The sequence below is a fragment of the Ochotona curzoniae genome, unplaced genomic scaffold (assembly GCF_017591425.1).
Source record: "Ochotona curzoniae isolate NIBS_2020 unplaced genomic scaffold, NIBS_Ocur_1.0 contig_1274, whole genome shotgun sequence".
NCBI classification, from domain to species: domain Eukaryota; kingdom Metazoa; phylum Chordata; class Mammalia; order Lagomorpha; family Ochotonidae; genus Ochotona; species Ochotona curzoniae.
This window is the reverse complement of record NW_024465023.1, coordinates 14,574,081-14,593,365: the sequence shown is the minus strand read 5'-3', so window position 1 is coordinate 14,593,365 and position 19,285 is coordinate 14,574,081. Positions and strand designations below refer to the sequence as shown.

Below are 19,285 nucleotides of genomic sequence, written 5' to 3'. Positions count from 1 at the left end.
CGCACCATTGAGGCAGCCATGCCCAATGAGCCCTAAAACAAACCAGTAGGCAGAGTGTTGAGTCCGAGGTTATTCAAGAGGTCAAGCCCCTGGGCAGCAACTGTGTCACCTCCAGCAGAATCTGCTCTTGCTGTGACTTGCACAGCCTACATTGAAAATACGCATTCTCTCTCTCTGCTGCAACCTCCAAGGGGTTCCCAAAGCCTGCACGTGCTCCCTTGGAAAGCAACTTGCCAGGGGAACGAGGTCCCAACCAGGCCCTCTGACTCAGGCCTTCTCCAAGTTCCCCGAGACACACCCCTCCCCGAAGGTTCTAGGTTTACTCCAGCCAAGTGGTGAACAACGGAGATGGTGACTGTGCTCAAAAATTCCTCCTTGTTGCCTCTCTCCACTTTCCTAATGCTGCTGATGGCTCCCAAAAAGCAGAATTTGGATCAGTTTCGACAATGACCAGTTGACAGTAAAAGCTTTGACTCGGCCACCCACATTACTGTAAAGAAGATAGGAAAGCCATGACTGGTGTTCATTCACTTTCCTTAAGCAAGCCCAACTTCCCCTCCTCCCCCATTTCAGAAGCCAATGGTGCCTCCAGGAGTGGGAGAGCTGCCTCCTGCACCGGATTGGCGAGCCCTCCCTACTCCCTCTCCTATCAGATGATAGTTTAGTTCTTGGTCACAGTGAAACTCATAAGAGAGAACTGAAGAGCCCCCTTAGAAAGCAGGACTCCCACGAAAGGCTGTGAAGGCAAAGTTAATTTGGTAGCTCAATGTGGCAGTGGCAGCAAAGGATAGCAACTTGTCTATGGCACTCTCCACCACAAACCACCTCCTTCTTTGGAAACTAGAGACAAGACCAGAAGACTTGAAGCTGGCTGAATTCCCATCAACCCCTTCCCCGCCCCCACTGCCTCCTTCAGTCTTCACTCCACGGTGCCCACTTCTGCCAAGTCCTCCCAGATACCTTCGCAAGAGCCAATGTCATGAGGCACGTGCCAGGAAGAAAGCTTTCTCCGCAGGCTCACCCATGAACAATTGGCCCTTCCAGTGCCACACGGCCACCTCCCAAGGTGCAAATGAGCAAGGGATTCTGCCAAATGGGCAAGGTTCCCCACGGCCAGCAACTCAAAACTATTTTCTGCAAAACTAACGTTCAACAACGTCATACCCAGAAAGCCTGTAGCAAACCACAGGGGATTCCCTGGAGATGGGTCAGGCAGTGAACAAGGACTCGCTCCCTGACCAGCAATCTCCCAAACTCCATCAGACACAGATGAACTGAACTGGGAATGCCACACCTTCCACTGCATGGAGCCCTAGGAAACGCCCCTTCTGGGGAATCTGTTGCACCTGCTCTCCCTGCTGTGCTCACTCAGATGCCCGAAATCACCTTCACTGAGGATTCGGCTTTCTGCCACTCGAAGCAATCCAGCAAGCGCATTCAAGAAATGAAGACAAAGACATTCCACTCTGACTCTCAAAGTCTCATCCCCAGATAGCATCGCAAGCTCGGTCCCAGTGGGGGGACCAGCTCCTACAACTAAAGCCGGAGGAAGGCAAGCCCTGGCTTTCTCTCCACACATGATCTCTAGGACCCCATTCACTTTCTGCCAAGCACAAAGAGCCACACTATTTCTGTAGGGCTTTGTAGCCACTAATGCGCTAAACAACCACATTCATCCTGACGGCGCCCTCCCCCATCCCACTTCAACCAAACCTATACGCCTTCAGAGGAGAGAACGCAAGGTCCCTCCATCTCAGGCCACACAGTGGCAGGTGGCGGACAGAATGTCACACACCTCAGTTAGGAAACGGAACCACTGTTTTATTGGATGGACCCGCGACCAGGCATGGGGGACCAGTGCTTCTTTGGAAGGAGACAGTCTCAGAAAGGAATCTGGTGAAGGTGCCCCCCGGCCTGGAGGCTTGCTACAGTGTTGAAATGTAGAAACACCTGGTTAATGCTATAGCTAGCGAAAGCCAAGGCCAAGGCGACCGCTCAGGGCAGACAGCACCAGCACAACAGGCCATTTTTGGGGGTGGGCACACCCCGTCTCTTGTCCAGGATCTGCAATTACATTCGTCCTGTGCTCATCCTGATGGTACCCAGCCAGCCCGCCCCCTAGCCAGCTGTGCGGGTTCACTTACATCTCTCGTTGTCATTCTGGTTAGCACTGGCCTCCTCCAGGGTGACCGACTTTGGCTTTTTGTCCTGATTTCCTTTCAACTTGTCCCAGTCGGCGGGGCCAAATTTGCACACCTCGGTGTCTTTGGTAGCTGGGTGGCCACATTCTCGTTCTTTCATCTCCAATTCTGAGAAGCGCATCATTGCACGCTAGAAAGAGAGTGGAGATGAAGGAAAAAAAAAAAAAAAAAAAAGAAAAACAACACCTTACCATAAAAGCAATTTCATTGGTCTTACCTTAAAGGAAAGCATATCAAAAGAAAAAGTTTGCCCAAAACCAACCACAATTTATGAGATACAACTCAGGTATTTAGTGATATAATTTAAGAGTATCTATATGTGAGGAGCCACATATTCTTTTATTCATTAAGTCATACGGCTATAGATTAGGTATGCGGTGTGTATGCATAGCCACACATACACGATTGCATAGACAGACATTCTCTCTCGGAGATAAGTGAAACACAAGAGAAAGCACAACGCAAAGGAAAAACACGACAACAGCACGACAGGAAAGAAACACAAATGCACAAATGAATAAAGACGACCATGGCCCACAAACTTCCCTTTGTAATATTTGGAAATGAAATTTAACTCAAAAGGTTTATGGAAGATTCTAGTAATAAAAATTTGAAGAACTGACCTCACAGTAAGCAGCGGGTAGACATAAAATACTGTCCTCTTGTAATCCTTCCATCTATGTAATTAAAATGGGCACTCAATGGATCATTTAGATAACTTCATCCATTTTTATAAGCAAAAACCAATTTTTTTTCTTAACATTGCAAAAACAATTTGGCTTCATTCATCTTGTAAGTAAAACTAAAATATCTTAAGGAAATTCCTAGCAACATCTATCATACGTCACCAGCAAATTAAACACATACTCTATCCCTTTAACCTAACTTGTCTCACTCTGTCCCTCTGTGACAAAATTGTATGATTCCCACAAACATGCGGCTTTTACACTGCTCCAAGTATCAAGTATGGCATTGTAAGCAGTGTTTGTACAATTATCTGCTATCTTACAGGCAGAGAAATCAAAGCAATTGATAGGCAAACGTCACACAGTCTCTAGATAGCCTTTGACATAATTAAAACTTCCACCCCCAGCATCTGAGCACAGCTCTTGGCATAAACTACAGACTAAAGCACACGGACCGCCCAAGTGCACTACCACTCGCATCCCCTTCCTGGGCACATTGCAAGCATTCCAATTTTACCTTAAGCGTCATTCACATCTGCCTGGTGCCTTGCCCTGCCACGCTCCCCCCACCCCTCCACCAGATCCTGAATTCCCAGCCCAAGGGGGCTCACCTGCAGAGCTCGCTGCTCCCGGCTGAGCTGACTGGAATCAGCGTACAGTTCGGTGGTGACGCACTTGAACCGGTCACCCACGTAACCTGCCGAGTTGGCGATCCTCTTGGCCAGCTTGGATGGCTTCGGTTTCAGAACTTTGCCGTCAGTCGGCTCTGTCTCCTCTGCTCCATCTTTGGTATAGCTGGGGGTGACATCCATACTTGGAGGGGTGCTGCCCACACAAAAGGGTTTGGGATCCTCTTGGCTTTTACCAAAAGCCACTGTAGTAGGGCCATCACCCCCCAGGGTGGGCTCCAGGAAGGGCGTGGCCGCTGGCATCCCGAGGTTTTCTTTGTTGGTGCTGGCCGGGCTGGTGTCCTTATTTAGGCTGAACACGGGTTGGCCCGGCGCCTGCTTGAAGGCATAAGTGTCATGGAAATCGCCCATCCGCCCCAAGTCCTCTCGCAGGGTGATGAAGTCCCGGAGTGGCTGCAGAGCGGGCTCCGCCGGGGGCTTGGCGGCCTCCACGCTCTGACCTGCCCCGTCCGCGGCAAAGCTGGCCTTGGCTGCATTGGGCTCAGCTTTTGCTTCGGACTCTTCTCGCAGCAGGTCCACGTAGACGAGCTTGTCGCTCTTGACTACGGTCTTTCCTGGGTTCCAGCTGGGGTTGGCCTTCATGGTCTTGTCACCAGGAAGCTCGGGGTGAAGCTTGGTGCCACTGGCCTCCAACATGTCTGAAAAGCGATTGCGGCCGCTGGGCTCTTCGTAGCGGGCTCTCTCGTGGGAGCGTGATCGCCTCTCGGGTTTTTCTTCTTTCGCGATCTCTAAGGGCGTGTGCGGTATCAACATGGGATGCACCATGCCCAGCCCCAGGGCGTCTTGGTAGGTCACAAACTCCGGCCGGCCTGTGGGCAGTCCGTAGGGCAGTCCAGGCTTTGGGGCGAGGTGCCCAGGAAAAAGGCTGCCATTGGGCAGCAAAACTGGGTGAGGGTACACAGGTCCTTTGCCGTGCAAGGAGAGTGGACTGATGGCAATCCCTTCAGGGGCTGGGTAAGGGAGGTAACTCCTGGGGTAGGGAATCGGTGGGGACCTGAAAGCCTCGTTGGGAGAGAGGAATATTGAACTTGGTGGTTCCGGATTACTAGCTTTGGTGCCCTTGCTGCTGGCGCTGCCACTATGCTTGGCAGGTGTGGTTGGGGGTTGGCCAACGTGCTGAATGACGGACGGCGTGGTGTCCACGGAGCTCCTACTAGTCTTGGTGCTGTCAGTATTGGCATTGGGGGCTGGTGACGCCGAGGCCGGGCGACCCCCACTTGACATGGACCCCGAAACGGTAGCAATCACGGCCTCGGTGCCCCCCATGCGGGGGCAGGAGGAACTCCGCTGCTGCGGTAAGGCCCAGTCCAAGGTCTTATTCTTCAGGCTAACACTTTTGCTGCTGTCCTCCTCATTAGGACTTGGCCCGGGCACCACCCAGGATGAGGGGGCTGTGCTGATGATCTCTGATCTATACAGAGCACAGCCGCTTCCTGGAGGAGACAAACTTTCTTTTGGAATCTCACTTCCGGCCAGCACTAAGCCACTTCCAGCCCTGCTGTGGACCAGCACCGTGGGTGCCATCTTTTTCATGTGGTCTGCTTTGGAGGCGTCTACGTCCACCACTTTAGCAGACAAGTCCAGCGGCTTGTCAGTGACATCTTTGGTAACGGGCTGCTTCTCCAGCAGGGGAGGTGAAGCGCCATCCTTTCTGTCTTGAACCGTAGTCTTCCGGGGGTGCCCGGGCACCGACTGGGCACCCTCGCTCCCTTCCGGGGCCTTGGGATACTTGCCGTTGGACAGCCTGGCCGTGGGAAACTCACTGCTGACTGTCATGTATGGCTTCGACAGGGTGACTGATGGCGAGGTGGAGATCCTGCCGTAATGCTTGTGGAATTCAGAATAGGTGTCTGCGGCCGGCTGTGTGGGCAGATGGAGGCGGGGCGAGGGCCGTGGCGACGGCGGCAGCAGCAGGGCCGTGTCTCCTGGCAGGCCGCTGCTCACGGCCTTGGTGGAGGGGACTCTGGGCTGCTTGCTGTTCTGGATGTGGGGGTAGGTGTGGGAATCAACCGGGTTCCCTGGGCTGACTCCCATCTTCCAGGAGAGGCTTTTGTCTGCGCAGTGGACCAGCGGTGGGATGGCCGGGGAGGCTGAAGGAGTGGACAGCCTCATGGGTGAAGCTAGGGATGATGGGATGTGGGGGCTGACGTAGTGCGGTGGGGGCAGGTAGAGGAAGCGCTCCCCATTGGTGCAGACTGGAGAATACAGTGGCTGGGCCAGGCTGTAGGACTGCTGAGGTAGCAAGGCCTTGTACATGTTCAGTGAATACTTATTTGGCGAATCAAGGAAAGGGTAGATGGCTGGCGTGGCCCCCTCCATGTAAGGATTGACCCAGGGCAGCCGTAGGTAACTAGCACCATTGATGTTGAGTGGGCTCTGTTTGTCGCTGGCAGGCCTGTCCAAGCCTAGCGTCTCTGCGCTGGCGACAGCACTTTTTTGGATCCCAGATGGCGTTTTATATATAGCACTAAAGCCATTGGGGGGCTTCCCGGCTGCAGCGGCAGCGGCAGCAGCGGCGGCGGCGGCGGCAGCGGCGGCTGCAGCGGCCTCCACAGTCTCGGGCGTATTGGGTTTGAATTGCATTTCTGGGTTCCTTTCCGAAGAGAAAGCCAGGCCACCTAAGGAGCTTGTGGCAGCCTCGCGGCCCTTGTCTGAGCCCAGTCCACACAAGCTCGAATAAACAATGTTCCCGGGCACTCGGAGCCCTTCCCGGAGCAGGCCGGCACGGTCCATGCTCAGTGCAGCCAGGCCATCGATGCGATGGGCGGGACTTGCATCCACCTGCGTGGGAAAACACCATGTGTTTTATTCCGAACACTCTAGTCTGATGCCCCTCCCCCGAGCCCCGCAGCCACCACCACCTCATCCGGCCCTGGCAAGCATGCAACCTTTAGATTCGAGGCCCATACGCTAATTCGGTCATCTATTAACTCTGGAAAATTCACTCTCAGCAAAAAACGCTTCGCTCCAAGGAGACAGCTAACTGAAACAGGGGCCTGGCAGGGGCTGAAGCTGGGGCTGGGGCCTTCCCCTTCCCCCCCACAACAAAGGCAGCACGGAAGGCAAATTAACACTGTTCCTTGGGAAGACAGGAAAGCAGGGTTTGAGCTGGCTCATTTTTCAATCAATATGCAGGCCAGGGGCCAAGCTGTGGTTGGCGTTTTTTGGGGGCCAGCACGAAGACAACTGGACAGGATGAATTGTCCAGTAGCAGAGCCTTCCTGCGTGGCCCTATGCTAACCATCACCCCCCCGCCCCGCCCACCCACGGCGGGGGGCCAGGCCTTTAACGACATGCAAATGAACCCACGATTGATTACAGATCTGTTATCACATCAACAGAAGCCAGGAATTGCTTACCACGTTGTGGTTCAAGGGATTCTCTTCCCTCAGTTCCAATCTGCCTTTTGAAGTGTCACCATCATTCACAGGAATTTTCCTATTAAAAAAGAAAGACACGGGGGAAGTCAGAGAGCAGACTTTCGGAGATCCACCCCCCACCCCAGGGAAAAAAAGGCCATTCATTCCCCCCTCGCCCCCAGACTTCCCAGCGCCCCTCACTGTGGCATAGTCAAAGTTGCCCCCAATGGTGAATCGACTTGATCCCAAAAAGGAATCACAAATACGTCCCCTGGGTGAGCAGACCCAAACTTCACACATTCCATGCCAATATTTTCTTCTATAAACCAAACTGGCCCATTTCACTTGCTGTCATCCTAGCCAGTCCTTATAAGCGTTGAGGACACATGGTAAGGAAATCTATCAGTTAAAGAGCCAAGGTGTGTGTGTGTGTGGCGGGGGGAGGAAAGACTAGAGGGAGCTGTGATTGTGGCTCTGGCCACCTCAACCCCTTTGGGGTTATCTGGGAGGGCAGGGCTTCAAAACTTTTTCCCAAAACAAAGTTAGCCAAGTTCCTACAGAACTCGTTTTGCTACGGTGATAATGACATCATTTATAACACAATGACCGGGGTGGGGATACGGATGGGGACATACGCACAGACACACATACACACACGCACGATAACACGATACAAATGTTGGCTGCGCCAGGCTGCAGAGGAAGCTGCACGCATCTGTGCCAGGCTGCTGTGGCTGCCCTGGGACTTGTTATCAGAGAGCATCGATAAAGACAGTGCTTGGTGCCAACTTCCAAATCCCCAGGATCCAATCGCTGACAAGCAGCGGAGGCGAAGTTTCATCATTACCCCCAAAGAGTGGCTTCAATCAACTCCAGCTTGGCTGCCTCTACCAACCCGCACCCCGCTCCCCGACTCCCAGAGCAGCACAAGAGCCCATGACGGACGGACAGGCGCCTTGAAAGCCAGGTAGGTGCCTGTGGCCTCAGCAGTCGAGCAGGGAAGAGAACCAGACACGCAGGGCTTGCTTGCACGAGAGGGTAGCTAGCTTCTCCCGTTTATTACTGAGCCAACTATTTGTTTTAAAAAGCACATCGAATACCGATCCACCTGGGCCCATGCTCCTGACATTTAGACTTAAAGCAGCATATAGGCTGGGATTAATTCTCCTTCATAAATATGAAATAATAAATTAAGGACAAAAGTGCACTGAAAGGCCGCTTTCGGGGCTAATCTTTTAAAGGGCGGCAATGCTTGGCTGAGCCAGGTTGCCTGTTACAACTGTAAATCAGGGGCTGCCAGCGAAGCAGGGTGGTTTGGTGGGGGGAGGGGCTGTTGGGGGGGAGGAAGAGGACGGTTTCTTCCCCACCCCTCTCTTTGGGCACCCCCTCCAGCTAGGGAAAGGTGAGGGGGTGTCACCGGGGGCTTGCTTCGGCACAGACTGGCTCCCTCTTCAGGGACTCGGGCCCAGCAGGCACATTTACCTGTCTTCGCTGGTCCCGCACATGCGGACCCTCTCGCTACTCATCCAGCTGTGAACGTTCGCATACAGGGGGGTTGCCGAGAGCATGTCGTCTTCTTGGAGAACAGGTTTGCGTTAAGTGTTAAGCGTCTAGTCTGTTTAAAAAGAAAAGACGGGGTAGGGGGAAGATGGAAAGAAAAAAAAAAAAAAACAGGAGGTTGAATAAAGAAGAATCCAACAGGGAACTAAGAGAAGGTTTTCTTTGTCAGCATTTCATCCCAGACACAGCCTCACCAAGGTGCACTGGGCTGGCTAACTCACAGGTGTACAGGCAATGCAACACCCTTGGCAGGAGGGAGGGGAGGGGGGCGGGAAGGGTGGGCGAGAAGTTTAAAGCCAAACAGGCGGCCTGTCTAAGTCACAGCAGCACTCGGCAGCAGCTGTGCCTTGCTGTTCCCAGCCTTTGAAAGTGCATGGTGGTCAAGGAAAAAAAAAAAAAAATCACTGGTTCTTGTCCCTTATAAAAGGGAAGGGAGAGCTTATTTAACTGGGAGACCAGGCGGCAGCCGCCGGGCCAGGGACCGCTGCCATGAATGGGATGGTGGATCTCTGGCAGAGAGGCAAACACTGCGGCCAATGGGGCACAGAATTTAATCTTGAGGGTGCAAAAAAAAAAAAAAAAAGGTGGGGGGAGGATGCGGTAGGCTGGTAGGAGCCCCACCGGAGGCCTTTGCCTGGGTGATTTTGCCTAGGAGGTACAGAGGAAGTTGGCTGAGTAACATAATGACACCTGCGCACATTTGAGGTCTTGGCACCCCAGGCTGATGGGCTCAAGGCCACCAGGGTCAGGGAGCAAGACTGTGGGAGGCAGAGGAGCCCAGGCCACCTCCTCCCCCACTTACCTTCCCTGCCTCCCCCCCTCCCCCCACAGCACATTCTAGTTTGCTACATGAGTGAAGGGTCAGGACAAGCTGCATTTTATTAACAGGATTATCACGGCGCGTGATTTATCCTCGTGCACGATTTTAATTGCTCTTTGGAGAGTGAGCCGTTTCTTTTGACTGCGCTTCAGCCCATATCCTGCTGTTAAATGCTGGGTTAATAAGTAGGGGAGCCTTTAAAGCCTGGGACCCATGGCCCCCGGCAATTCCCTGCTCCCAGACACAACCCCGCAGTCTCCCTTGTCCGGATTCGGCTGCTGGCGACATTTTTCCACGGGACCCAAGCCCAAAGTGCGAAATAATTGGGCGTGCGGATCACCACGGGAACTTTTCTTTCTCCTCCCTCACACACCCACCCACACAGTTTCCGAAAGCCCAAATGTTCCCGAAGTCCACACATTTCCTTTGTTAGCAAGGGGGAAAATATGCAAATGCTTGCTTTACACTTTAGCGCTGGGGAGCAGACTGGCGGGTCCCCAGGTTGGAGACACCAGGACCCAGGGCCAGATCAGGGACTCCCGCTGAGAGTGAGTAGGGGTGGGAGGTTGGGGAGGGCTGAAGCCAAGGGCCAGGCTAGCCACTTCTTTGTCCTCCAGCTAGGTCTTGGATCTACCAGCACCATCCCCGCCCCCCTGAACACCGGCTGTTAATGAAAACCTACATGCACAGTTAGAGCTCAACAACGAAGCTGGAAGAGCTGGAAGGGGGCCAGAGGAAGAGACTCCTGAACACCTAAGACAAGGGGAGAAGGCCACCCGCTGGTGCGCTAGGCTGACCACAAGGCACCCCACCCCCAGCTCCTATCCACACTTCTAACCCAAGGGAAACCTTGCTCTCACAAACAAGGCGGAAAAGTCAACCCTTGCTGCCTCAGGCCATATCACAACAGCAAGCAAAGAAATGAAGCTCAACCAGGCATGTGCCTAAGAGACCTCCATATTCTGGCCTGGTGGTTCTTCAATACTGGCTTCCCCTTCAGTGGTCACCTTGTGACCCAGGACCTCTCGGTGCCTTAAGGAGACAGAGGCACCACTGCGTGCTAAGCCCAGCCTTCGTCCTTCGTGCTTTTCTCTCTTGACACCAACCCTCAGAACCAAGAGCTGTGACATGCGCAGGGGTCAGCTGGAAAATTGAGGCCAGGAGTGCATCATGTCAGTGACGTCAGTGTGTTGGGGGGTGGGAGGGTGCTGAGGGGAGCAGTAAAGGGGGCTGGGTTCGGACAGAGAGCAGGAGGAGGCACCGTTATGCATGCACACTCACACACACTAACAGTCTTTAGCTGCCCCATGAACTTCTTGTGAACTGTTTAAAAGTGGAGGTCTGTTGAACAAACAGCGGCGCCACTGCCAGCTATAATTTCATTGCAACAAGCTAAAGACTTTTTAACTCTTCAGGTCCCTGGCCAAAGATGGAACACAGTGCAAGGAGCTAATGCACATGGACCATGCCTGGCCCCTTCTCCGGGGTGACAAAGCAATAGCGGCCTAACTCCTGGTCATCGGCAAACACCCAAGCACGTGTGTACTTCCACGGAGCCATCACCATTCCCCATGCACCCCAACCCCCCATCCCACTCCCCATGGGGACTGTGTATGGTAAGAAACACAAAGACCAAGCCAGAGGGCCACTGACATTCATCTTTGCTGGCTTCTAGATAGAAGGTGCTGTCAAAATAGCGCCAGCCTTTGTTTCCAACAACTCTGCTAAGCTTGGCAGCCATGGAACCGAAGCATGGGACACAAGTGATCTGGCCCGATCTGACCACCAGGACCCACAGCAGGGCCAGGCGTCCAGCTGCCACGGGGGAGGCTCACTAGCCCCTAGTTTTCCACATGTCTCTTCTTCCACATGCAGGCTATACTTTCTGCAACTGCCAGGCCGTGTGAAGTCACTCATGAAAGGTGCTTTACAAGCACCAACCTGTCTGAGGCATGGCTGCTAAGCTGCACATTGGCTCTCAGTTCTAAATGAGTCGTGTGAAGACCAGAGGGCAAGGAGGCAGATCGGGATGAAGGGGAGAGAGATGGCTGAGGCCAGGAGTGGAGGGCGTCCGGTTTCTAAAAGACAGACTCCAGGACCACAGAGCCTGCCTACTGCTGGGACACTCAGGTCCAAGGTCGGGAAAGAGCCGTGGAGCCCTGGTGTTGCACACTTGCTACATGGTCTTCCTTCTTGGTAGGGTGCTAGTAATAAAAGGAGAACTTGGGTCACCCTGGACACACTTGGAGCAGTGGATCGCTCCAGAGCCAAGGGTTCTGATTCGAGTGCCTGCACTTGGCCTGCATGCAGGGCAAAGGGCCTGACTGGTATAAAGGGGTCAGAGGGACCCAGGTTAGGGGGCAACAACCTGACCTGGGCATCTCTGAGCAAGAATATTACACATTGGGAGCAACACTCATGCCTGCCTACAGGCTAAGCGAAAAAGACAGGGATGCTTGGTTTTCCTCTGCAGGTGCCTGTAAACAACAGAGAGGTTGAATGGGAAGCCCAGGGGTTGGTGCCAGGGTCTTCCGGACCCTTACCACGCTGGCTCTGGCCACACCAGGCCACTTTGCGCTTCATGTCGCCTCTGCCCTCGAGGTGACGATCCATCAGCTCCACCCAACATTTCCACCTCCACAGGCAAGGGCCAAGCACAGCGTCCATCGCCACCCACCCACGCCAACTCCTGCAAATCAAGGCGCACCCCCTGCCTAGGTTCACTTAGCCAGTCAGTGGCCACCAAATGGGATCTGTTTGCAGGGACTTCCAGCTCCGATGGCCCAGCAGAGATAGGTGGTACCCTCCAAGTGTCCTATTCTGGAAACTGTGTGAACACACAGTTCACAAGGCAGCAAGGCAGAGAACATGGTGACCCCCACAGCCTCTCACCTTCACCCACTGTGTGTCTCTGGGCAGGTGACTGAAGCTCTCCAAGCCTAGCCCACCTCTGTAAATATTTGGCACCATGTTTTCCAGAGGATTAAGCTGCACTATGGACTTGAGTTTTGCCTGGCAATAGCTGGTGCTGGACACATTGAACTCCATTTAATAGCATCTGACTTCAATAACACTTCAGACAAGCCCCCAGAGCAGCTGTAGGTCCCCAGAGGCAGGGCTGTAGGGGAGGTGGGCGGGGTGGGGTGGCGTCTGGGGTAAAGATGCTAGGGGGCTGGATAAAGACCTTCAGCAACACTCAAAACTAAAACAGCCTTCAGGGGTTTCTGCAGGGAACTTTACTTCAAGGGGGGGTGGTGTGTGGAAAGGAAGCATTGCTATTTTTAGAATGTTGGGGGAAGGGGCTGTGAGCGTGGGGGTGGGTGGGTGGGTGGGGGGAGAATGGAAAGCTCTGGAATGTGAAGTGTGGAGCCTGTCCCACTGGGCTGCTTCCTCATGTGTTATGTAACTCCGCAATAGGGGACCCCCAAGGCTATCCCCAGGTCCTAGGCCTCCAGGTGGCTGCCCTGGCTCCAGCCGCCCCCAAGGGTATCCTAAAGGTTAGACTGGGAAAGCTGTGGGTGGGAGGAGTGCTCCAGCAGGGCCAGAAGCTTTCTCTTGGCACACTGCTAGCTAGAGCCTTGGCCGTGACTGCAACCTCTGGGGTCATCCCCACCCACACCCCCAAGTTTTGCATGACTAATAGATCGAGTTGGGGAGCAGGAGGGGAAGGAATAAGAAACTTGCCCAGCTTTGACCTTTCAAGCCCCCAAAACCTTCTCTGCCTCGTCCCAGGGTCACCTAGGTCAGAAAGCAGAGCCACCACGGTCGGGAGTGAACTTGGCCCTGAGCAGCAGAAGCCAGAGAGGGGGATGGGCGACCCCTCCCAGCGTGCCTCTGCAGAGCGGAGAGCGCTGAGCACCAACGTTAAGCAACAAAGGGATTTTTCTCCCACCACACACAGTCGCGCTGTTCCTCCGCCAAGCCAAGGACCCGGCGCACAATCGCGTCCTCCCATGGCGCCCCCGCCAGGCCTTCCAGGAACTCCTCTGAAGTGTCTCCAGGACAGTCCCGACCCCAGTTAACCCCTGGGACCCTGCGACCCAGCAGGCAAACTCTGTGTCCGCCCCCCTTCACGAGTACCCGCCATGGTTTCTGTCCTGCTACATTCCAACAAACAGAAACTTTGGGGGGATGGGGGGTGGGCTGGTGCGGGGAGAGGCTGGCTCTGAGACCTCCCAGGAAAAGCCAACCCACCCTCCTCCCTGCTGTCATTCTGAGATCCCTTGGGATCCCCAAAGGAGCACTCCCCCCCTGGAAGGCTGTGAGGAAACAGGGCTGAGGGAAGGGGGTGGGAGAGGCACACCAGCAGGAGCAGGAATTCACCCGGAGGGTAGCTGCTAGACACATACCCCCTCCCCCAAGAGGCAGGTGTGTAGTCCTTTCCCAGCCCGCTCACTTCCTCTTCCTCTGGGGACAGCCTGTCCTGGCCACCGCACTGGCTTTTTGTTCCTTTCACTTTCCCCCGTGGTCATGCCACACCAGAAATCAGGGAACCACATGGGTATTCAGAGGGGGTGGATTTGTAAACAGGTGTCCTTACATGGGAGGCCACCCAGCAGCAGAAAACCCCGTTAGTCTCCCTCTTCTTCTCCTCCCCCATCCCCCCCCCCCGACACAAGCCTTCTCTAATCCCTGTGGTGCAGCGCAGGGGGCCCCCATTTTCAGTGTGTGCAACCTAGGAATAAATCCAGAATAAACGGTTCATAGCACACCTCCAAACACCGGGTCCTTGCACTCCTGTCTCCACCAGGGCTTTGTAGGAAGAAAAGGCATTGTAACGTGCCCTCTTCTCAACAGAAAACAGCCTATACCGTAAGGCTAGCAAAGGCAGCTAACATTGATATACACAGAGACCACAAAAGAACTTTCAGCGCACAAAAGATGCGCCCAAGACAGGGATCCTGTGATCTCCAGGCGGCTTCCCTTGAAAGCCCAGAGCCTAGGCATGGGTTGAGTTTCAGGAAGGCCGGGGCTGACGGGGACACGAGGGAAGCACCAGAGCGGACAATAGGGATCCCAGATTGGCTAATCAGTCTTGGAACCCCAAACAAAGCCGTGGGGGGACAACTGTAGGGGAGAGGGACACCCATGCATTTCTGTAGCCGTTCAAGCTTAATGATTCCTCCTTGATCCGTGGGACCAGACACGACACAGCCAAGGTTAAAATGCCCTGAACAGCGCGGAGCAGATGTGAGCGAGCTGGCAGACGCACAAATGAGGCCTGCCTCGGAGCACGATAACAAGTGACTAATACATTGCATATCGTTGAAAGAAAATTATTTTTCTCTAATTTGCATTTGCTTTGGGGGGGGGGAGGCAAGCCTACCCAAGTCCCTCCTAACAAGCATGAGCGTCTAATCCTGGAAATACAAGCTGGCTGCTTTAAGAGAGCTGGAAGGAGGGAAAGACTGCCAGTGTTTTGGCGTTGCAGGCTTGTTTATCTTTCCGCCTTTCCTCCAAGGCGAAACTCGTTTTGCAAGCAGCATTCCTACAGAAAATGGCACACGTCATAAAAAGAGACCAATTTATAGAACTGGCACTGAAGTTCATGTATCACTCCAGAAGCATCTCCCAGTTCCCCGATATGGAATCCAGCTAAAAGTGGAGGTCCTGCAGTGAAACTGAGCAGCCAGCTGCTGACCCATCGACAAGCATCCTATGGGCGGTCCAGCAAGGCTCATCCAGAGAGCAACCTGGAAAATGAAGTGTGTGTGTGCGTGGGGGGGGGGGGGTCCTCCAAATCCTAGGGGCAACCCAGTGGCTTTCACACATACTTGCCCCACCTTCTCCTCCACCAGCCCCAGGTCAAGCCCTTACACTTGGCCATCCTAAAGCCTGCCTTCCTGGGGTCAGCCAGTATGATTGCTGACACCAACTGCTCTCCCAACTCCCCTGGCACCTCCCTGCAGGGCCTGCCTGGCAGGCTACCAGGAACCCCAGGGGAAGGCCTGTGGCTGTGGGCATCTAGCTGATGCCCAGAGTAGTGGGTGGTGCTGTCTGTGGGCAGGCCGCAGGGCTGCCCCCTGGGCATCCTGCTCTGGAAAACAGGAAGGTGAAAGGACGGAGTGGGTCAGCATCAGCGGGCAGCCAATTCCTGGCAGCCTGCTCTCTGGGGGGAGGGGGTGGTCGGGGGAAGACACACAGTCCTGGGAATCTGCACCTACACACTTTGCATGTACCATCTGGGCAAGTGTGTGAATAACAGGGCCAGGGCAGAACAGTGGTTTCAGCGCCTCTGCCCGTTTTGGAGAGCCTTCTTAGGACTAGGTAACCCTAAGTTATCCTCCCCCCACCTCTCTTTTAAAAAAAGAAAAAGAAAAAAGCAGCTGAGAACTGAAGTCCCCCCAAATCACGGCTAGACACCTGTCCATGACCCAACAGGCCTTCGCCGCTCCCTCTGTCTGGCAAGTTAGGGGAAACCACAAGAGAAAGCGGCCGTACTCCCAAGCCCAGTTCTGGCAGTGCCAATGGTAGAAGGGGTGTGTGTGAGTGTGTACACACGCATGTATTCTAGGGAGGTGCAACTGGGTGGGGGGGCAAGCAATGCTACGTGAGGAAGCGTCAGCCAGAAAGTGGCAGCCCCCTGTGCCGCTCCTCGGCGGGCCTGTATAGTGCGCGCTTTGTGTAAGCGCTGAGGAGGCGCAGTGCTGCTCGCGCGCCAACAGCTGTCACATTATTTGCACTCGCTGTAAACAGCCTTCACATTCCCCCCTTACCACATAGTTAAAGCCAGACTAACAATCCACAGTTAGAGATCAAACCAACAACAGCAGCATTGTGTCTGCCTTCGCTGCCTTCGCACCGAGCCCAGCAGCTGGCAGGTTTCTCCGGAACAAGGGACCCCCGGCGCCCCCACCCCACCCCCTCCAGGCTCCAGCCAAGGCCAGCCAAGGAGGCAATGCGGGTTTGTCAGCACTGTTGCCAGAGAGCACCGCCATTTCGCAGAAGTCTCTGTGCGGGCTCAGCAGCCCCCTCTCCCCTCCCCATCCCCCAGTCCCGTTTGCTCTTCCCGGTAGCCTGGGGAAGGCGGGTGTAGGAAAGAAGGGTGTTCAGGCTTCCAAGCTCAGCAGACCGGGAGTGGGAGTGAAGGGATGGGCTGGGGGTGCTGGCCTGTCCTCCGCAGCCCCGCTGGGCCTGGGAGCCAAGGGAGGCCGGCCAGTTCTCCCTGCCCTGTCACAACAGAGTCCAGGCAGGTGCGTGCAGTCTACAGCCCCACAGCACAACGCTTCTGGTCTTCCAGGAATTGCCCAACTTACTGAATACTTCCTGGTCGCCCCAGTGATCAAAACGTCTCCTTTATGATTTTTGGTTAAGTTGAACATTTCCATAATCGTCATTATTAGCGCAAATTACACGCCTAATCGGTCCTTAAATAGATTTTAATTAAATAATCATACAAGGCTCATTTTATGACTTAAGAAAGGCATTACTTTTCGTTATAAACTTTCCACCCGGATCCAGGATCCTGCTAGCCTGAGAAATACTGAAGCTCCAAGAACCATTGGGGAAGGTGTCCCTACTCAAAGGCCTTCTTTTACCTTCTGGGCTGGAAGTTGAGATCAGCTGTCACCTGGGCCACACAACTTGAGTCCCTGGATGGGGGTGTGGTTTGAGCACTACTTTCTTTGGTCTTGGCTTTGCCCAACAGAAGTTACAGGCAATGTTCTCCTGACCCATCTAAACACAGTATCCCTGCCACCACCCGCCCCATCCGTTTGCCACCCCTCCCATCTGCTGAGCCCCAATAGGCACAAAGCCAGCAGGCTGTGCTTGCTCAAAGCCGTGTACAATGCCCTTAATAAAATCAGAAATACAAAGGATGGAGGCTGCCTGGTCCATGGGTGTTTTGACTGGAAATGCCTCGGCACTTGCCATGTGTTTATGGGAGGGCAGACAACTCCAGGATTTACATAGTTTGGGCATTTCTGTACTTCATTTATTCTTTCCTAAATGACGTAGGCCTTGAGCTATTTCAAGTTTGCATTTGCACCAAACTGTGAAACGCCTAGGAGTTTCTCCAATTAAATCAAGTTTTAAATCAGACCCAAAGCTCTGGTCTTGCCCGGATTCCATCACCAGCCTCCATGGCCCGGGAGAAAATAGTTACCCACCTTCGCTTCATCCTAGAGGAACCCCCAAAGGGCAACGATTAAGGTGGTCTGGGAGTCTAGGCCTGGCCTACGCTGTGTCCTGCAGCAATGAGCAGATAGGCGCATCCTGTGCCAGCCACCACCTCTAATCTAGTGAGCTAAAAGTAGGGAACGGAGGGAACCATACTGAATCCACTGTTCACATCAGTGTCAGCGAAGGCTGCAAGGCATTCTTTCGAGATGGACCAGCAATTCGTGCCTACTGAAGCTCTTTCAGCACGAAAGCTTTTAGGGGAAGAGGGGGAAAAAAGCGGGGGGGGGGGCATCGAGGGCTCCTGTTTCAGAGTAGGCATCCCCCTGAGAGTCAAGAACCAAGTGTAGCTTCAATCAAACGCTGACCTGCCCCCTCTGGGAGTCCAGCACGAAATCTGATCACAGTACCTTACTAGAGGCCTGGATCCATACGGGTCTGGGTCTGGTTTTCTTCTCTTGCTAGTATTTTTTTTTTAAATACATATCGATATAGAAGAAGCAATGCCTGGTGGACTTTATTGAAAACCACACTGCGTCCTGCTAACATCCGGACCTAATCCCTATCAAGCCAATCACAGCACCTCTGGCTTCCATGGCAGGCCACCCCTCACCTCTGCCAACCAGCTCTGTCCACTCTAGCTGCTGCTGCTCCCCACCCCCCTCAGTCCATACCCCCCCCCCCCCGCCCATGATGGCAGGACTAGCCCAGCAGCACCCGGATACTGGTTCTGGAATCAATTCTTCGCCATACAAGGATCCCATTCCAAGTCCTTTCATATGGAATCTTTTAAAGGGTAAGTTGCAAAGAACAGTAACAAAGGGAAAGAGGGGCGGGCCAGAAGAATAGCCTTCACTCCAAACGGAAACTTTAATCTGCGCCCTGGGTGCCAGGCCTCGGGAGTCCCAGAGGGTCTCCTGGGCAGCAGATAGGGGAGAGCTGCCCATAGCAACAGGCTCAGCCATTCAGCATAATTATTAATCCTTGGGGCCTACTATGTGCCAAGTATTCTTTGATCCTCAAGGTGGATAATTATTCCCAGTCTTACAAATGAAGAAACTTACAGAGGCTCAGGGGCCATAAATAACTTGCCCCCAAGGTCACACAGCTAGTAAAAATGGGCCACGGTCAAACTCAGTCCTGGAGTTGCGGAGAGGAGCCAATTATGGGTCTAATTGTGCCCTTGGAAACCTGGATTTTCACATACTGTCCCCTTCAAGAAGTTCCCGAGGTTTCCTCAGGTCGTGTATACCCCCCCAACCCCAAGGACGAGGGTCATGGTTAACACACATCCCACCTCAGTCCACAACCAGGCTTCAGCCCTCCCACACTCAACCCTCTGGATGCCTTGGACAATCTTTCACTACCTCCCCCTTCTCCCCTTCGCATCCTCCAAGCCCGCCTATAGGAAAGCATCCAGCTGTAAGCCAAGCTAAGGTTCCCCCACAAGGCCGCGCTTTGCCTTTCTCCAGCCCTTTTGGAGAGAAGGCCTAGAGTTCAAACAAAAAGACCTCCAAGACCAAAGTAGGCTCCGATGGAGAATTCAGAGGGAAACCACTTTACAAGACCCCAGTCCTAGGGGGATCAGGCCAGTGTTCCCACAAGGGGAAAAAACAGCCAGAGTTGGGGGATGGAGTATCTTCCAGTTCCCTAGCCTTTCCTCCCACAACCTCATAACCGACCCAACAGCCCTCCACAGTTCCCCCATTCACTATTTCCAGGGCTGCCCCCGGCTCCACTGCCAAGGACGTGCTGCAGCTCGGCTCAGCGAGGAACCAGCACGGACACTCTACAGTCCCCGAATTAGTTGCTCCCCCCCCCCCCCCCGCCCCACGATTAAGCTCCGGAT

The 19,285-nt window shown here is 54.0% G+C and overlaps 1 protein-coding gene across 1 annotated transcript in view; it reads right to left on the bottom strand.

Annotated features, from left to right (window-relative positions):
- BCOR (BCL6 corepressor) overlaps nt 1-19,285 on the bottom strand; it is a 40,090-nt gene that overhangs the window by 13,824 nt on the left and 6,981 nt on the right. Inside the window, exons 2-6 of the mRNA XM_040999934.1 lie at nt 8,418-8,550; nt 6,936-7,014; nt 3,499-6,357; nt 2,825-2,878; nt 2,145-2,331 (exon numbers count right to left, since the gene is read on the bottom strand). Of these exons, the coding sequence (XP_040855868.1) occupies nt 2,145-2,331; nt 2,825-2,878; nt 3,499-6,357; nt 6,936-7,014; nt 8,418-8,503 (3,265 nt within the window). The 5' untranslated portion in view covers nt 8,504-8,550. The remainder of the gene's footprint in view (nt 1-2,144; nt 2,332-2,824; nt 2,879-3,498; nt 6,358-6,935; nt 7,015-8,417; nt 8,551-19,285) is intronic.